The sequence below is a fragment of the Megalops cyprinoides genome, chromosome 2 (genome assembly GCF_013368585.1).
Source record: "Megalops cyprinoides isolate fMegCyp1 chromosome 2, fMegCyp1.pri, whole genome shotgun sequence".
Classification (NCBI taxonomy): domain Eukaryota; kingdom Metazoa; phylum Chordata; class Actinopteri; order Elopiformes; family Megalopidae; genus Megalops; species Megalops cyprinoides.
In genome coordinates this window covers 37824332-37841866 of record NC_050584.1, presented here as the reverse complement: position 1 = coordinate 37841866, position 17535 = coordinate 37824332, and the positions used below count along the sequence as shown (strand labels likewise).

The 17535-nt window shown below is 45.8% G+C and overlaps 1 protein-coding gene across 13 annotated transcripts in view; it reads left to right on the top strand.

Moving 5' to 3' along the window:
* Positions 1–17535, top strand: part of ptprsa (protein tyrosine phosphatase receptor type Sa) — a 175994-nt gene that overhangs the window by 138761 nt on the left and 19698 nt on the right. For 2 of the 13 annotated variants that reach the window (XM_036520644.1, XM_036520641.1), the window contains 8 exons: positions 7482–7576; positions 7771–8024; positions 8509–8596; positions 9253–9480; positions 9701–9861; positions 10513–10527; positions 10915–11030; positions 15115–15162. In XM_036520644.1, coding sequence (XP_036376537.1) covers positions 7482–7576; positions 7771–8024; positions 8509–8596; positions 9253–9480; positions 9701–9861; positions 10513–10527; positions 10915–11030; positions 15115–15162 — 1005 coding nt within the window. Of the gene's footprint in view, positions 1–690; positions 718–2105; positions 2224–5987; positions 6582–7481; positions 7577–7770; positions 8025–8508; positions 8597–9252; positions 9481–9700; positions 9862–10512; positions 10528–10914; positions 11031–15114; positions 15163–17535 lie in introns of all 13 variants that reach the window. The other 11 variants (XM_036520642.1, XM_036520640.1, XM_036520650.1 and 8 more) reach the window with 8 other exon arrangements.

Sequence of the window (17535 nt, the reverse complement as noted above, 5' to 3'; positions counted from 1 at the left end):
ATGTACAAATGTTTGTCGTCGAAACAAGAGAAATTAAGTAATGTAAGTATGGCCTTTCTTTCAAATGTATTCATGCAGTGTCATACTTAAAATCACAGCCTTGAACCAAAACAAGAACAGCACAAAAAGGGGAGCAAGGCTGCAGTTCTGCAGATGCTAATTTATAAGGGCTCAGTTAATGCATGCTTTGATCCTTCTCTTTAATCCTTATGTTTGAAAGATGCCTTTATATCCTTTTGTACTTTGTTTAATATACTGTAAGCATACATTTAAAATGGTGCTTTTTTCTGGATTCATTTGTTTCGACATTGATGATCGACATTAATGTGATATAGGGCTTAGAAGGGAGAAGGATGCAAACCTACAAAAGGCAACCCTAGAGGTCTCACATCTGTTCCACAGTCTCACTGTTTGGTTTATAGTGTTTTTGACAAATCAATGAGACACCCCAATGCGGACTTATCAACGCTGCCATTGGTCAGAAAATCCTCTGAGGTGCTTCCGAAGCAGCAGCCATCCTGTTCTCTTTCAGAACTCGCCGAGCTTCTCTAGGTCCTTTTTCCTTTAGCTGCCCCCTTTTTGCCTCACAGTTTCCCTCAGTCAGACATCCCCACCACTTGAGTCGCTCTCACTCTTTCCTCTCTTCCTCCCTCCCTTCTCTCACTCCCCGCACGCCCTCTCTTGGGTCAGTGGGAAACGGATGATACGGCTGAATATGTGAGTATGGAGCGCTCGGGGCAGTCACACGGCACCTGCACTGGGTTTTGCATCAGCCTGGCTGTCCTCAATCCAAGGGCAAACTCTCATTTCACTGCAATAGACAGCAATCCCATCCATTAACATTTCCACATTCCTATTTGTAAAAAAATCATGTTATCCTGTGTTGTACGCCATGTGCCCACATGGAAGCCCTGTGTTTGGTTTTAAATGCCTTTCACTAATGAGTATCTTGCCACTTCTCTAACAACACACCTGTTTTTTTTTATACCACTAGCTACAGTATGTAGGCAGACAAAGAACAGTGCAGAGAGGATAGTGTGCAGGGTGATGCAATATCTGCTGCTGAGTGTGTCTGGGCTGCTGTTTGCTGTGTGTTGTGGTGGTGTGGTGCAAATAACCCCCTGCGAGGGACTTCTCTGCAGCAAGTCTTGAGAATAATAGTAACAACAGTAACTGTAATAATAACATTATTATGATCGCTATTATTATTATTAGCACAGTCTTGCTGATTAATACCGGTACTTCAGTTTAAGATACTCGTTTTGTATCTAGCTACATAGACCAAGGTTTTCCCCAAATGCAGATGTAGTGGAAAATGAACAGGGTTGCTTGCTCCCTCGTGATGGATTTTGTTGTTGTTGCTGTTGTGCCTCTCTGTTGGATCGCACCCCACAGGGCTTTTCCTCATTCTCCTTGTGCATGATCTGTGTGAAAATTACATTGAATGTGTTTTCTGCCTGAACCCCAGGCACTTGAACCCCAGACGTTTGCCCTGAACTGATCTCAGAGGCCTCACCCACATCTCCCTCTAAATGTCCAGCCTGTAATATTCTGTGTTCATTTGCCCTCTTTTGCAGAAAGAAAATTTACAGTACAGGCAGTAAACTTTAATTAAACTTCTCTCTCTTCAGAAGACACTTAAAACGAATGCATATTATGTGTTTTATCTATGTGCTCGCACATTGTATTAGCTTGAGAGAACATAAATTCATTGTAAATAATATTTAGATGGCAAAGTTGTGAGCTCAGTTGTAAGTCCATGATGAATTCATGCTCATGATTTACCAAACATTTGAAGGGCACAAAGGCCAGTCAATAATTATGACAAACAGGACTTATACATATACACAAATATTGCAATCTTTAAGCGGAATTAAAAATAAAAGGAACTGTGGAATTTGTGAACTATGGTATGTTCTCACTTTACCAAAAATCTAAGTGTAAAAATTGACCAGAGTCGATAGAGCTGTGAGAGGAGATTAAATGAACTACAGGACTCTACAGGTGAACAGGGAGAGATGTGGGACTGGAGTGTAATATGACATCTGATTGCTCTGCTATGTGTGTGTGTATGTGTGTGTGTGTGTGTGTGTGTGTGTGAGTAGGAGATGATCATAGGGGGACTGCAGCCCGACACCACCTACTCCATCACTGTGGCAGCTTACACTACTAAAGGAGACGGCGCCCGCAGCAAGCCCAAACTCGTGGTGACCAAGGGAGCAGGTCAGTGCTAATAACATTATTGCTGTTGCTGATGCTATTGGTGCTGGTATTCATCAGCTTTTGAAGTGCAGAAAACCTGGAAGAGGTTTTTTTTTTTCAGTTTTATATGTGGAGTAGCACGCAGCGCATCGTGAAGTAGCGTGAGCGCAGCACCTACATAAAAATGAATAAAGCAGAAAAATGTATAAACATATATAGCCACAAACATTTATAAGCATCTGCAATTACTAGATTTAATAAATTAGCTGTTGCCCACCATTTGTTTTTTAGATAAGCAGAAAAAAAACACAGAAAGAGAAAAAAAACATAAACTTGAATTTAAGTCACTGTGATAGCACAGGATATGAAAATATTTTGTATAAAATAGTGTCAGATCTTGTCTCATTTAAACATGTACCACAACTGCGGTGTGTTAATGCAGGACATTTAGTTGGACCAAAAGTATGTGTTATAAAAGGAATTATTAGATTTTTATTATTAAAAGGTATTAAAATGATGAACACACTTGCTCTTTGTAAAGAAGGAAACCAGCAGTGCATGGGGGCCAAGTGTGCAGTGAGCCCATATTCACCTCCCTGGGTCCTACTGGCACAGGAAGAAATAAAGCACCCCTGTGAGTAAACATGGCAGCTACTATGCATCCAAGTCATTCAGGATTTCAATAAGAATCCTTCCTGAAATCTGCTGAGATGACTCTCACGTTGCAGGACTAGCTTTAGTGATTAGTCTGATGACCTGCGGGTGGGTGGGAGAGGGTGGAGGCATATGGGGGGCATCATTGACAGAGTCGTTTTACCCTGCGTGAAGAAACCTCAGGCAGCAATCAAAGTCCAGGGCGAGTGTTGTCCAGCAGTGGCTCCTTCACAGTAAGTGGCTTCTGTAGGAAATAAGGCCTCACGCTGCCTCACTGGGGGCAGGTTTACAGGTGTCTGTAGTTTGTTTGGACAGCACTTCGGGGTCCTTTCATTCTTAAGAATTTCTTCAGAGATGATGGTGTGGCTCTCAGGTGCAGGTTAACCGGAGTGTTCTTTGGCTTCAGCCGGGTGTGGTTGGTGTGAACATTATGAAGCCCAGCGGGACAGAGAGCGGGAAGCCTCCTTTCAGAGCTACCAGGCTGGCTCGGAAATGTTGTGGTAGTACATAATGCAAAGCTGTTCAGGCTCTCCACAGCGCTGAGCTTCAAAGCCCTTCTGACAGGGCTTGAGCTTGACAGGTGTGCCTATTGCAGGTGTCAGAGTGTGACAATGGCAGAACGGCTGGCTGTCACTCTCCCTGAAGCCAAACACGGTGACTGATGCTCCGAGGCCACTGACTGCATCCCTCAAAGAGACCCTTTTCCATTAAACTGTGGAAAAACGGCTTAAGCTCTCAAAATAAATAAATAAAAACACAAAAGTGACTTAGCCCTACTTAGGTAAAGAACTTCATGGCCTTTCATGTGACAGTGGCAGTATACGCTTGGCCATGGGGCTCAATAATCAATCCAGACAGTTTCATGCTCCATTTCTGGGACATTGTGCTGTCAGACAAGTTAAGCTGATGCCTTGTAATATTGATAAGGCAGACCCTTTTCAAGCATTTACAGGCATGCTGCTGCATGCTAACTATAATAATCGCAGCTGCACATGCACAGAGCTCTACTTCTCAGTAGAACAGGCAACCTTGGATAAGCAAAGGCAGCACAATTCAACACTTTATCGCTGCCCTTTGTTTTGACATACCCCTCCTTCTTGCTCTAATTGTCCAAATTCTCATTAGTGCTCCCCCCCCACCTCTTGTGGGAGTGGAGCAGATTGTGTGCTGGCGCTGAAGTGGAGGTTCTCATCAGGATTACTTGGTCAGCCTTGGCTGCTTTGGGAGGATTCTGTCTGGACAGCTCACAAGCCCCTAGACCCTGGGGCTGTTCGGATTTTAATTGGGATATTTAGTACTTGGAAGGCCTGCTGGTGCTATCTGTGATTTTAGAAAGCAAGGTTACTGTATGTGTGTGTGTGTGTGTGTGTGTGTTTGTATGTGTTAGGGTTTTTTTTGTACCAAACAAGGGTGTTGATGAGCAGGACACTTGTCAGTGGCATTTATATAAGGCATTTATGGAGGACAGTCCTCCCCCCCGAATTTGTGGTCCATTTGATCTGGCCCTTTGCAAGTGGAAAAAAAAAATCAGGACTGCAGTTTAGAAAGACCCTTGCTGTCAAATGCTAAGCATCTCCCAGCATGCCTCAGACTGCTAAATTACCTATATGTGAATCATTTTCAATTAAATTTGCCCTCCAATGTTTGCCAGATTTTGCCCCTGCTCTGCTGGTATTAATTCAGCATAAAATTCTATGGAGCACTTTTGGCATTGAAGGCACTGCTGTTGATGTGAGAAGGGCATTATAGCCCGAATATGGCTCTTTGTAAGTTGCTGCAGCAGGTTAATCACCGTATACTTGAAGGTTATTCATTGTGCGCTGAGTGGTTCTCTCCTCACCTCCCCATCCTCATACTGGAGACGAGAAGGGCAGACAGAGAGGTAGAGAATTTGGAGCCAGGCAGGCAGAGAAAGAGGGAGAGGCAGAGACAGAGAGGAAATGAGTGCGAAACCCAATCCATTCTCAATTGGGAGCTGTGTGTCAACAGCGGCCATTAATGCCTGCCCTGATGGGAAACGTGCCTCTGTCCGCACGGTAGGGGATTGAGGGAGGCTCTGTGGGAGGGGGTGGGGGAGGGGAAGGCAGCAATCAAGGTGGCTGTGACCCCCCGTTCTCCACTCCATACAGCAGATTGCACCATGTCCCCTGTCACCTTCAGCGGTGGCCCCTGCTCAGGCACCAGCACAGTGCTCCTCCTCCTCCTCCTTCTCCTCCTCCTCCTTGTCTGCAGGCTCTCTGTCTGTAACAACCTGCTGTCTGAATGAGCCCAGGACACCCTGCCTTTCCACGTTATTGCCTGCTTTTGTGCCTCTCTTGCAGGGACACCTCTTTGATGTCCACTTATTGTTTTGTACGTTCAGTAAATGGCTTGAAAAGGCGGCCTGGTTTTGTGGGGGACCGGTTCTTTAATCAGCAGGATTAATGACACATTCAGCTCAGCAGTGTTTGGAGGCTAAGAGTCCCATTACCACCAACCCAATTTCCCCTCGCTCTTAAAATGGCCATTAAAAGCGGAAAGAGTCCAGGTGAAGTGAGTGAAGTGAGAGGGGATGGCGCAGATGTGTGTGCGAGCGAAGTGGCCAGTTTGCGTGTTCCTGATGATTCATCCATAGCCTTTGCACAATATTCCTGCTCCACATAGGCACTCTGCCATCCTGCCGTGGCCAGGGCCAATTTGGAGAAACTGAACACTTGTCTGGAGTCCTGTTCCTTTCCGAAGAAAGGAAAAATCTGTTCGTATATCTTGGGTGGAGGGGACAGGAGATGTAATGTGGAGATTAGAGTATCTGCCGTCATTGTGGAGCTGGTGCATTTTCACAGTACCCATCCATCAAGAGGTGCAGCATGTCTGAAACGACGCATCTTTCCCTGCACTGCCTCTGTCTCCCTGATTGGGCTCCTCCTGGACACTAATGGGGAGGGGAGAGTAATTTAGCTTCCAGAACCATGCTATGCTACAGCAGCCTGCATGTACTGAGGCACCGCAGTGCAAATTAAGCCACTGCAAGCCCAGAGGTGTCACAGTCAAGAGACAGTACTGCCCAAGGCAGAATAGGAAAGGTTCTGTGTAAATATGGCACTGCATGAAGTGGAACAGGTCACTAACCGCTCTTGCTTCTCTGCCCACAGTCCCTGGCCCACCCTCCCTGTTTGTCCGGCAGCAGAGTGAGACCTCAGCTTTGGTACAATGGAAGCCTCCGGAGTCGAAGGCCCCCGGGTTGGAGGTGCTGGGGTACCGGCTGCAGTTTGGCCGCAAGGATGTGACCCCACCGGCCACGCTGGAGTTCACGGCACAAGAACAGGAGTACACAGTCAGCAATGTGCATCGGGGCGCCATCTACATCTTCAAGGTCTCCGCCAAGAGCCACTCGGGGTTTGGGGAGGAGGCGTGGCAGGAGCTCACCATCCCCGAGGAGGTGCCCAAGGGGTACCCCCAAATCTCAGAGGGCGTCAACATCACATGCTGCTCGGTGCAGTTCTCCTGGTTGCCCCCCGTGCTAGCTGAGCGCAACGGCGCCATCACCGAGTACACCATAGCCTACAAAGAGGCGGGCAGCTCCGCCAGCCCCCGCGAACTCACCCTCCCGGCCAGCGAGTCCAGCTACACCCTCAACAGCCTCAATCCCAACTCCGCGTATGACGTGAAAATTCGTGCGCACACCAGTGTAGGTCCAGGGCCCTACAGCCCTCCAATCCAGTATCGGACGGTGGCCGTTGAGACAGGTAGGGCTTGCTTGTTTCTTTTCTCGGGGGGAAAAAACCACAAAACAAAATAAAAACCAACCTCACCTCCACCACCAATGAAAAAAGGCAAAATAATTTGCAGAGGGACACTCCCCTCAATCACCCAAAGGTAAAAGTCGTAAGTTTAAGTCAGTACTTTTAAAAGGGATGCTGATGTTGAAGGTAAGTGTTGAGTGGTCAGACACGTCTCCTGCAGCCCTGCCAGCACACGCACGCATCTAATGCAGCCTCACACACCCCCAGTATGCTAAGGTAGGCCTCTGGATTTAATCACCTTAGAGTTTATTTATCAGTTTCTTCAATTTTGTTTATTTCTTTATTTCATTTGAAATTTTTTTTGAGCCCCCCCCCCCCCCCCCCCCCCCCACTGCAGGATGGTGTGTGGCATGGCATCCCAAGATGCACTGCTAACAGCTGTCGGCATGCTCTGTTTTGGTCTGTCCTTGTACCTGCCGCGTCCATGTGGGTAGTGCCTATCCACGCTTGAGGGGTAGCCATTTGCAGAGAACAAGAGCCCAGCTTTGGTAATGATGCAGTGGTGTTGCCTAGAAGAGCTGTTTGGGCCAAGGGAGGTTGGGGCTTGTCATAGGGACGATTTGGTGTAGGGTGAAGTGGAGCGGTACTGCCACTGGGGCGAGGTAGTGTGCGATCCTGTCCTCCATGGGTCTGTGTCCATTAGTCATGTGCTCTGTGTCTAACCTGCTGCTGTTCCCCCTTCACAGCGATCACCGTGCACTGCTCACTCCGAAGAAACCCACAGGGATTTAATAACCCAAACGCCTTCTCTTTCTCTCTCTCCCGATTCCTCTCCCCTGGGAACTAAATCTGCTGCTCTCTTTCTTTCTTTCATCTTTGTTTTGCTTGTTTTTGCCCCAACAGATGTCCCAAAGAACTTCACGGTGAAGCTGGTCACCAAGACTACAGTGTTGCTGACGTGGAAGTTCCCGGAGAGTCGCACCCCATATCGCTGCAAAGTGAGTATCGGCTCACCGTCACAGCTTCCGCTGTCTATGAATGTGCCTCAACTCCATCAACTCCCCACACAGCCACCAGCAGCACTTCCAGACAGGAGCCCACATCTGAACTCCTCTGCAATTACTCGTTTTAACTCTGTGTGTGTCCCTGTGTGTTGCCCGTGTGTTTAACTTTGTCCTCCAAATCTGTCCAGATTGAATACAATTATCAGAGGATGGGTGTTGATGCCAGAGTGACCAAGGCCCTGATCACCAACCTGCAGCCCAATACCACCTATGACTTCAGGATTACCTGCCCGGAGGACAATGTAGGGGGGCTGCGGCACCGTGTGCCAGCCAGGACAGCCCCCCCGATCCTGGTCAAGAAGCCTGAGCTGGACCTTAACCGCGAGCCTGACAACACTCTCACCATTGTCTTCCCTGCCCTTGAGACCAAGGACATGATCAAGTGAGAGAGAGACCCCAGACCTCCCAGGCCAGAGACACACACACACACACACACACACACACATACACACATACACACATACACACACATGCACACACACACACACACACACACACACACACATACACACATACACACACATGCAAACACAAACACATATATACACACACAAACACATAAGCCAACACACGAAATGTGTATGAATAGGTTCAGATATAATCACGAGACTTCTATGAACACCCCTATATGCTGTTCATCATTCTTTTCCTTAGTATCAATTCAGAGTAAATATATGGCTGTTTCAGATGCAACATATGTGGTTGTGGTCCAAGGCTAAAATATCACCCTCCATAGTCAGCTGCCGTCTTTATTATAGGGGCCATGCGCGTATCTCTCTGTGGGTAAAACTCTGCAGAAAAATGTGGTTTATGTGTTTGATTGTGCTTCCAGGTGGGTTAGGGGACTGACTGTGTTGCACTTACAGGAACATCTATGTGGTGGTGGTTCCCCTGAAGAAAGGCAGGGGGCCAATCCGACACATAAAGAACCCTGATGAGATGGACTTGGAGGAGGTGAGCACCATGGCAACTGCCTCCTGAGTACCATTCACTCCACAATCCAATAAACAGCAGAAGCTTGTCAACCAAGAGCATTAAAGTGGGACTAGAAGGTGTCAAAGACAACATACATTCAAGTGAATTATTACAGACTGCAGATAGTCGATATATATCTTTGCGTGACAACAGCATTGTCACTCGGCTAAAATGGCTGAACACCAAGGAGGGATTTGTAGTGCTGTCATTGAAATATCCCCCAGGCCTCGTCCTGGATTGAAGGGAATTGCATTTCTGTAACAGTTCACACTTGGTTGCTCACTCAGTTGGTATGGATGACCTTGCAGTGTGATCAGTCGAAAACCATTTGCATCGTGATTAGTGTTATTTCATTATTTCATTCGAGTCCTTTGTGCCTTTTCAGAAAGAATAACCTCATTCAGTCTGGGCCCAGTTCCAATAGTCATCATGTCGATTTTGGACTACAGTTGATCGAGAGAATGAACTTGAAGCAATTCAAAATGTCACAGTGTAGTTAGGTCTGCTACTGCCACAATTTAGATATATGTGGTCCAAGCATTTGTGAAATTGGCTCTAGTTTTTATTTGGATGTTCCTGTCTTTTTACTTCCCTGTCCATCTCACCTTTTCCCTTACTCTCTCTCTGTCCATTAGCTTTTAAAGGACATGAGTCCGAAACAGCGACACATCCGCACCACCCGCCAGCTGAGGCAGGTGGACCTGCGCAAACCCTACATTGCCGCCTGCTTCAACCCCTCCAACCTTCCCTCATCCTTCACTCTGGGCAACCAGAAGGAGTACAACGGCTATGAGAACCGTGCCCTCGAGCCGGGCCAGGAGTATGTCTTCTTCCTGCTGGCGGAACTCAACAGTACCACTGGGGTAAGAGCTCAAGCCCACTAACATACCCGACTCTCACACAAACATATACACATACACACGTGCGCGCACACACACACACACACACAAAGATGCAGAGGGTCAAGTTACATTTATTAATGAGGATATAAGTGAGACTTTTGGTGTGGATTTTCTAGATGTGATACCATCATCCTCCCACATTTAGCTGTTTGCTCACCTTGCCTGTGTTTGCAATGTGCAGAAGATGTTTGTAGCCAGCCCCTACACGGACCCGGTCATTGCTCCAGACGTGGACCCGCAGCCCGTGGAGACGGGCGGAGATGGGCTGATCTGGGTGGTGGGGCCTGTCCTGGCCGTGGTTTTCATCATCTGCATCGTCATCGCCATACTGCTCTACAAGAAGTGAGTGTGGACACAGGTGTGGGACGGGGCCTGCGATGTGAGGCCTGTTGAGGAGTTGGCTGTCAGTCAAGAGAACTAAGCTGATCAGCTTTGCTCTGTCTATAAAAGGAGTGCGGTCAGAGGGCTGTTTGTCTCTTTGTTTTGAAGCTGAACAAAGTTTTTTTTGTTTTTTTGAAGTCAGTTTCAAACAGACGAGTGAAAGGTTTAAGTGATGGATGTGAATGGGTAAAGAGTGAAGTGTGGGCAAACGGTGCGCTTGAGTAGAAACTTTCGAAGCCAGACTTCCTGCGATGGCAAACGTCTGCTCCCTGACAGACTGACCTTGGCGCTGCCGGCCCAGCTGGCTTGGGAAACCAGAAGGAACATTTCCCCTGAATCTCCCCGGCACTCAGTGTCTGTTTGGTGGATCGTATTTCCTCGACCTGCCCTTGGCCCTGACATTCCTCAGCCCCTGTCTACCCATCCTGGATCAGTTAGTCTCCCTGCGGGCCAGCACAGAACCTTAACTGGCTGCTCCTAATGCAGATAAGCTTTATCTAGCCGTGCTCTGCTGCCCTGTGAATTTAAATGCTCTCTATTGATTTCCGTTTCCCTTTCTGTGTGCTTTTTTTCCTTTATATATTTATTTTAATCCCTTGCTTTCTTTGGAAGCAGCAAACCTGACAGGTAAGGCTGAGCCACACTTTATTGCTGTTTTGAGGGAGGAAAATGTCCTGTCTCAGCATAAAAATGGTTTTTAATTAGTTCACAAAATAGGAACAACAAGAAAAATGTATCAGTATACATTTCTCTCAGCCACCCAAGAAACTTCTCTGCTGCACAGAAGCAGTATGGTATTGATTAAGTATGTGTTTGTATTGTATCGTGTGCATGCTCTGTTACTCCATTTTACTCCACTTATGTATTGTGTGCATGTCGATGTGAGTGATTGTGTGTGTGTGTGTGTGTGTGTGTGTGTGTGTGTGAGCTCAAGCAGCCTCCCCTACATACACATAGTGAATCCAGGTCTTGGTTTTGTCTCTTCATGGTGGTCTTTGCATTCTCGTCCCTAAGCAGCAAACGGAAGGAGTCAGAACCACGCACCAAATGCCTCCTCAACAATGCTGAGATCACACCGCATCACCCCACAGACCCTGTGGAGATGAGACGAATCAACTTCCAGACCCCAGGTATGTACACATACACACACACACACACACACACACACACACACACACACACACACACACACACACACACACACACGCACGCACATTCACCCCTAAAAGACAGCATCTCACCTCCATAATCCTTTGTCCATCAGTACCTCAGATAGATTCAGGAGAGTTATTACAAACATGAAGGTCAGCCAGCTCCCTCTAGCTGTGAAATGCAGAGGTTGAAAGAAGTTGCAAGATGATTGGCCAATCAGCATGGTAATGCTTAACACATGCATCAGGCAGAGCAAAACCAAATAAAGAAAAATCAATGCAACATGAGAGGCCTCAGTGACCACCTTGTGCAAATTGTCCCTGTGTGTCTTATCTTTCCCGTCTCTTCATTCATATCTATATGCTCATCATTACTTGTTCAAGTGAGCATCAGATAAGCTATAGCTGTCACTCACCTCTGTTGTAGAAGGAAAATAGATTGCCGGGTGTTGGGTGGCTGGGGATTGGTAGATCATATCACCCGAGAAATCCGTACGAGCTCTAGTGGGGTTGCGATAGTAGCTGTTTTATTTCTACTTGACCACAGCTCCCGATTGGAAGGCGGCCGCCTGCTTTTGTCTCAGCTATGCCTTCCCTCTCAATCTGCCAGTTGTACACAAGCGCCACGTCCCATGCTTATTTTCTGTGGCCTTTCCCTCTAAACCCACCTGACATTTCTCTGTTAGTCCTGTCTGCCCTGGCGTCTGTGTGTAGGTGCAATGTGAGTGCGCTCAGCTCCCTCTCTGCACCTGTCACCTGTCTGTCCTCAGTCCGTGGTTCATCAAAAGGCTCTCTCATTTCAAAGGCCTTAATCTCAGAGACTGCACAGGGCAGCCGTCCCACAGCCCGGCTAAGAGATTCCCACCACACTGAAGATAAAGAGGCAAGGGGGAACTGAAAGAGCCTATTGAGAGCCTTGCACAGGTTCCAACTGCTGATTCATTTCTGTTAATCACCCACTTGATTAGACGTCACTATTTTCACGGGCTATAATCACAACGGCAAGAAAATGAGCACAATGTGCTTTCATCTTATTTGTCTCTCTCCTCTCGGTACATTTCCCCGTCTCTCCTTAAGAAAAGAGCCTCGTTAAAATAGCCACGCACATTCAACGCATTAATTGTGTGCAATTCCTTATGCCTTTTGCCACAGTCCCATTGAACTCTGCAATGTCATTATCTGTTCACCGAAAGAATTTAATTTAAACGGACATTTTAGCCCAATTAAGCAAGGCAGTGAACGCTTGCAACATTTCCATTAGCTAATAGTGGCCATTGTTCAAATGACCATACTCCAGTGCGCTCGGAGGAGCACTCAGCACATTGTGGCATATGCCAGGAACGTGTATGCATTAAGAGTGCCATGGGCATGCATTAAATATATATATATATATATGCGCGTGTGTGTTTGTGTCCACGTGACTACCCCTCCCATCACCATCCCCACCATGTCCCTCTATCTTAAAGGAATCATGGTTTGCTCACCAACTTCATTATTCCCACTGTGCATCCAGAGTCACTGGCTGATGAAGTAAAAATCTGTGAGTTTTTTATGTCCCAGCCAGTAGCCCTCTTTCCATTGTGTGTTGTCTCCCCCTCCTCCAAGTCTGTCTTCCTTCAGGCTCGTCTAATTGCCTCTTGGAGCTTGCAGTTTCAGTTGGGGAACACAGCCGTAGCCACGAGCCAGTCCGTAGCCAAGACCGCCTGCCCCGCCATGTTTCGAACGTCTCAGCCAAGCACTTAACTTCCCTCCAGGCACCACATCATTCAGCATGACAAATGCCATCTTTACGTGGAAGATCTGTGGACCCACCAATCTTTAATTAGTCACAGTAAAATATGGGCGAGATCTCACACGTCCCCATTGGAGCCGTTGTCTCATTGTGATCTGAGTTGCACATCACTCCTCGTTAGGAACAGGCCCGTTTCACTTAAGGCCCAATCTAAGCCCATTCTAAACAGCGGCAGCCTGAAAAGAACAGGTGGAATTCGGTGAAATTTCGGAAATTTCGGAAATTCGGAAATAGGTGAGAGGAGGTGCTTGTTTGTCACTCGCGTCACAGGGCACTGCTTCTCCAGCACTGACAGACCGTTAAGTTTGATTTTCAGTCTTTTTAATGATAGTCAAGTTTACATGGGCACAGAGGGCAGGCACCAGCTACCATGGCCCTCTGCTCCAGTCTCCCACCCCCCCTTTAGGTGGCTGACACAGGCCTGGCAGACTGCAGTTTAACCCTTTTGCACGTAACTTATGCACGTATCATATGCTATGCAGCGCGCGTGTTATATAGTCGTTACATGGTTCGATATGTTTTCATTAACGTTATAAAGCCTCTCATAGTTTCCACCGCCGCATTTGCTATATTTTTTTAATGTTAAATTGCTGTTTCCTCAAAGTTAAAATTAGCTAGACTTTTTCCAATTTTGTGTTCTAATCACACCGGTGTGCCCGTATGCGCGAAAGGGTTAAAAGAGGGGTATGCCTTTATAAGAGACCCCACATTAGAGCTAAACGTGAAGAGGAACTTCCTTCTTATCTTCCACTGATCATACATGGAGACAAGGAGCATAAATGAATCTGAGCACTGCTATAAAGCATTTTTGGTATAGTTTGCAAGACAAGTCAAGTTTCGGTTTTCAGCTTGGCTATTTGACTGTGAGGGTACCTTTTGGGCTCTTGCTGACCATTGTTTTATCTGACTCTGAGATCTGCTTTGGTGTAGGGTTAGCTATCAGTTAGTGGCCATTGAGCATCTTCTGTGACAATCCAATTGAGTCAAGTGGGCTGCTGATCTCTTACACTTCCTCTACCTGTGTGCTCAGGCAATGTTAAGCATTACCAAAATCATGGACCCCAAACAGTCTGCCTTGATCAATTTAATCCCATCTTTTTCATTCATCTTCAGGTTTTCTATGAAAACTCCTGCATCCTGCTAAGATGATGAGTGTGATTATGTGTAAAATTCAGCCATTCTGAACTTTGAGATTCTAAGGGACAAATTTAAACTGACCATTCCTAAAATGGCATTTGACATCCAAGTGCTTGATTCCCACATAAATTGACACTTTTCTTAGGGTACTTCCTAGATTGCAGAGCAGTATGAATAATTACATGCCAGTGCCACCTTGATTGACCAAGACAGAGTTTTTACTTAAGGCTGTGGGCAGCTGTGGTCCTATGCCTCTGCCCAAACTGTACTACACTGTTTGTTGACTGTCAATGCAGGTACCTGAGTCTGACTCCATGGAAGAGTGGACACGACATTAAAGGGACCCAGAATTCTCTGACCTGTTGTGTACCCTCTCATAATCGTCTCGGTTGCTGCACCACAGACAGAGCCATAAAACTGTGCCTGTCTCCCTCACTCGTTTCCCATGAATTCAGGGTGTCAGTGATGAAAGGAGACAGCGGCATGCATGGTTAAGGGCCAGTCCCTCTCCCAGGCACTTATCAGCAAAAGAATTTCCCAGCATTCATTTTTCTGAAGAAATTCAAGCTGCTCCTTTATTTCTCTGTGTAAAGCCCTCGCTCACCCCTGTTTATGAAAGCTCTGAATCATGAAACGAAATCAATTCTCGACCCACACTCCCAATTACAACTGTCAAACACAGTGCTTGATGGAGGAGGTTTCAATTGGGTAGGAGCGTGAGATGCCCCTGGCAAACAAACAGCCAGCACAGACTGCTGATTGGAATTTGCTCGCAGGTGGGAGGGTCAGCATGCTGAAATGTGTGCCCTATTTTTCTGTGCGCCTGAATGTCTGGCATCAGATCCAACGGTCAGGACCCCCCCCTGCGCAAGGCTCATGTAACTCAGAACAGCAGGGCTTAGCAGTGATATCTGTTGAAAAATGCAAACAATAACTTTGATAAACAGGGGCTGTTTGATTAAGAGAGAGTATGAAATATGTGAGTTGTTTTTTCCTTTCTTTTGTTTTTCCTTCTCTGCAGAGCTATGTTGGCCTTTCGTGTTCTCTTTTGTCTTTTTTTGGTTTGGTTTTTAATTTCCTCATCGGCGTTGTAAAAGACGTTTTCTTTCTTTTCATGTTTGCTATCCTTCACAGATTCTGGTCTGAGCAGCCCTCTAAGTGAAGCCGATTTTGACTATGAAAGTTAGTTCCAACGAATTTAGCTCCTGTGTTTGTCTTTCTGCATTTTTTTAGTAGCACTGTCCCACTTTCCGCACATTATTTTTCTGTAAATATTTACATGTTTTGTAATAATTTGCAGATTCAGCACTAATTTTCTTCACTTTGTAATGTTTGAATTGCTTTGTTTTTTTTTTCTGTTGCTATGTTCTCACAAGCTGTTGGCTGCTCATTAATCCACTGTGTAACCTCTGCAATCACAGCTGATGTAGAGACGGTTTATACTGGAGTCCTGTCTCTTCCATTCCCTCCCCTGCTCCCCTCAATGTTCTAATTTCAATCTGAACTGATGGGGTCTTTCTGGAGTCAGAGATAACGAGCAGAATTAATTAAACCCAGAGCAAACAATAGGCCAACATTTGATCACTTCCCTCCAGTGAAAGTAAAACAAGTAAAACAGGGTTTTCTCACAGCCATGAAGAGATTTCCTTTTATATGTAAATAAACATGTATAAATACACTGTGAAAGTTGCAGAGCCATCAAAAGAAATCATTATTTCCTTGGCTTATCGACTGTGAATCAGAGATTGGAAATGTGTAATTAGAGCCCAGCCTTTTTCCCCGTGCTCATTGATCTGCTCTTGATTGCTGGGGTAAAAAAAAAAAACAGCTCCACATTGGAGGGAAAGCTTTGGGAAAGGGGGTGGAGGGTGGTGCTTGTCCTTGAAAAGAATTTGCTTTGCAACTGGGCTGTGAAAATGCAGACTTGAGTTTGATATTGAATATCCTTCAAGTAAATCCACACAGTGTACTGTGCTTTAATCTGAGTATGGATAAGGAAGCAAACTTAGTGTGATCAGCTCCTATGCCTTCTGCTTACCACCAAGAACAATGCAAATTGCATATGCTAACAAAAAGGGAAAGGCATTGCTCCACTTTGCAGAGGAAAAGAATCAGACAAACACAAATGCCTAATTGGACCCCAGCAATGGAAATTGTTCAGTTGCAGTAGACAGGCACCTTAGCTGAGGGAGGGGCAGGCTTACAGGAGCTTGCGGTATGAGACACTGTAAGCAAACAGGCATATTGGCAGTTGATGTTGCACTTGATACCTGTGTTGAAGTCTGCTCAAGGACAATTGAGCTACAGTGGCAAAAAGTAATGTCGCCAGCTCTGAGACTCCCCTCAGATTTGTGAATTCAAGAGCCTCTGAACAGAAACTGTGTCAAACCTTGGACGTGATCCCAGGTGTACTTTATGTGTTATGACCAAATACATGGTGTGGATCGGGACAGTGTGGTTTGACCCCTGAAGAAGACTGACCTCAGGATGAGTCTCCTTCTGACGGCCAGGAGGAACAGACTCCAGAATGTCTGCTGCAGAACAATGGGACTCGATCGTTCCATTGATCCAATATGTGTGTTCAAACAGTGCACGTGGACTTGTGTTGATCTCTTGGCTAACCAGCACGAGCTGCTGTGTGAAGGTGACCGAAGGGAAGGGAAGCCGCATGTGGACAGTTTTAGACAGTATCTTGCTCATTTGCTCACATTTATTTAGCTTATTTTTAACATTTACACTGCTATTCTGTTGACCAATTGATAAACTATCCTCCACATTATGACATGGAAAGGAAACACAAACATAACACAATAGCATAGCCATAGATGTTATAGTGTGGTTTTTTTAATGTAAAAATGTTTTTATTTGGTGAAGGTTTCTGGTTAAAACACATTTTATGGAAGGCTTTTCAAAGGTTTGAGTGGTCAGTGGTTGAAACATTGGGTCACTGGTGATGTCTGTGGTCAGTCTGTGCCTTGGTGTACTCAGTTGGTAACAAGATGCCATTGTTTCAAGCGGCATTTTCTGTGTCATTTTCATCTTTTTGTGCTGAAAATTCCCAGCTCGTAGTCTTTGTAGAAACGTTTGTGTGACATAGCCTCTAATTTTTGTCTACTATTACTAATTAGAATCAGCTTCATGATGAGAGACTAAAACCATTTGATTAAAGGATTTGACACGTAATTTCAAAAAGCGGGGTACCATTTCAAAAATGGGAACTCGTTGCTTATACACATACTGCATGCTCAATTAACCTTGGAGACCTTTTGCAAAATATATCAAATTTCAGGAACTTTTGACCCCTGAATGCCAAAGTCTAAATTATTCCAAAAATAGCAACTCATTGGTGAAGAAGAGAGGTCTGGGAACTGTTTGTTATGAATTCTGCATTCTCTCAAAAACTAATTCCTGTTCCTCTTCCGTTATCTCCCATTATGTTTCTGCTCGTAGATTGTTTAGCCTTAGTCTATAGAAAACATGACTGCCTTTCCAAGTTTGATAGTTGCGGTGACCTCCCAAAATTTACTCTTGAGTTTGTTTTTTAAAATGATTTTG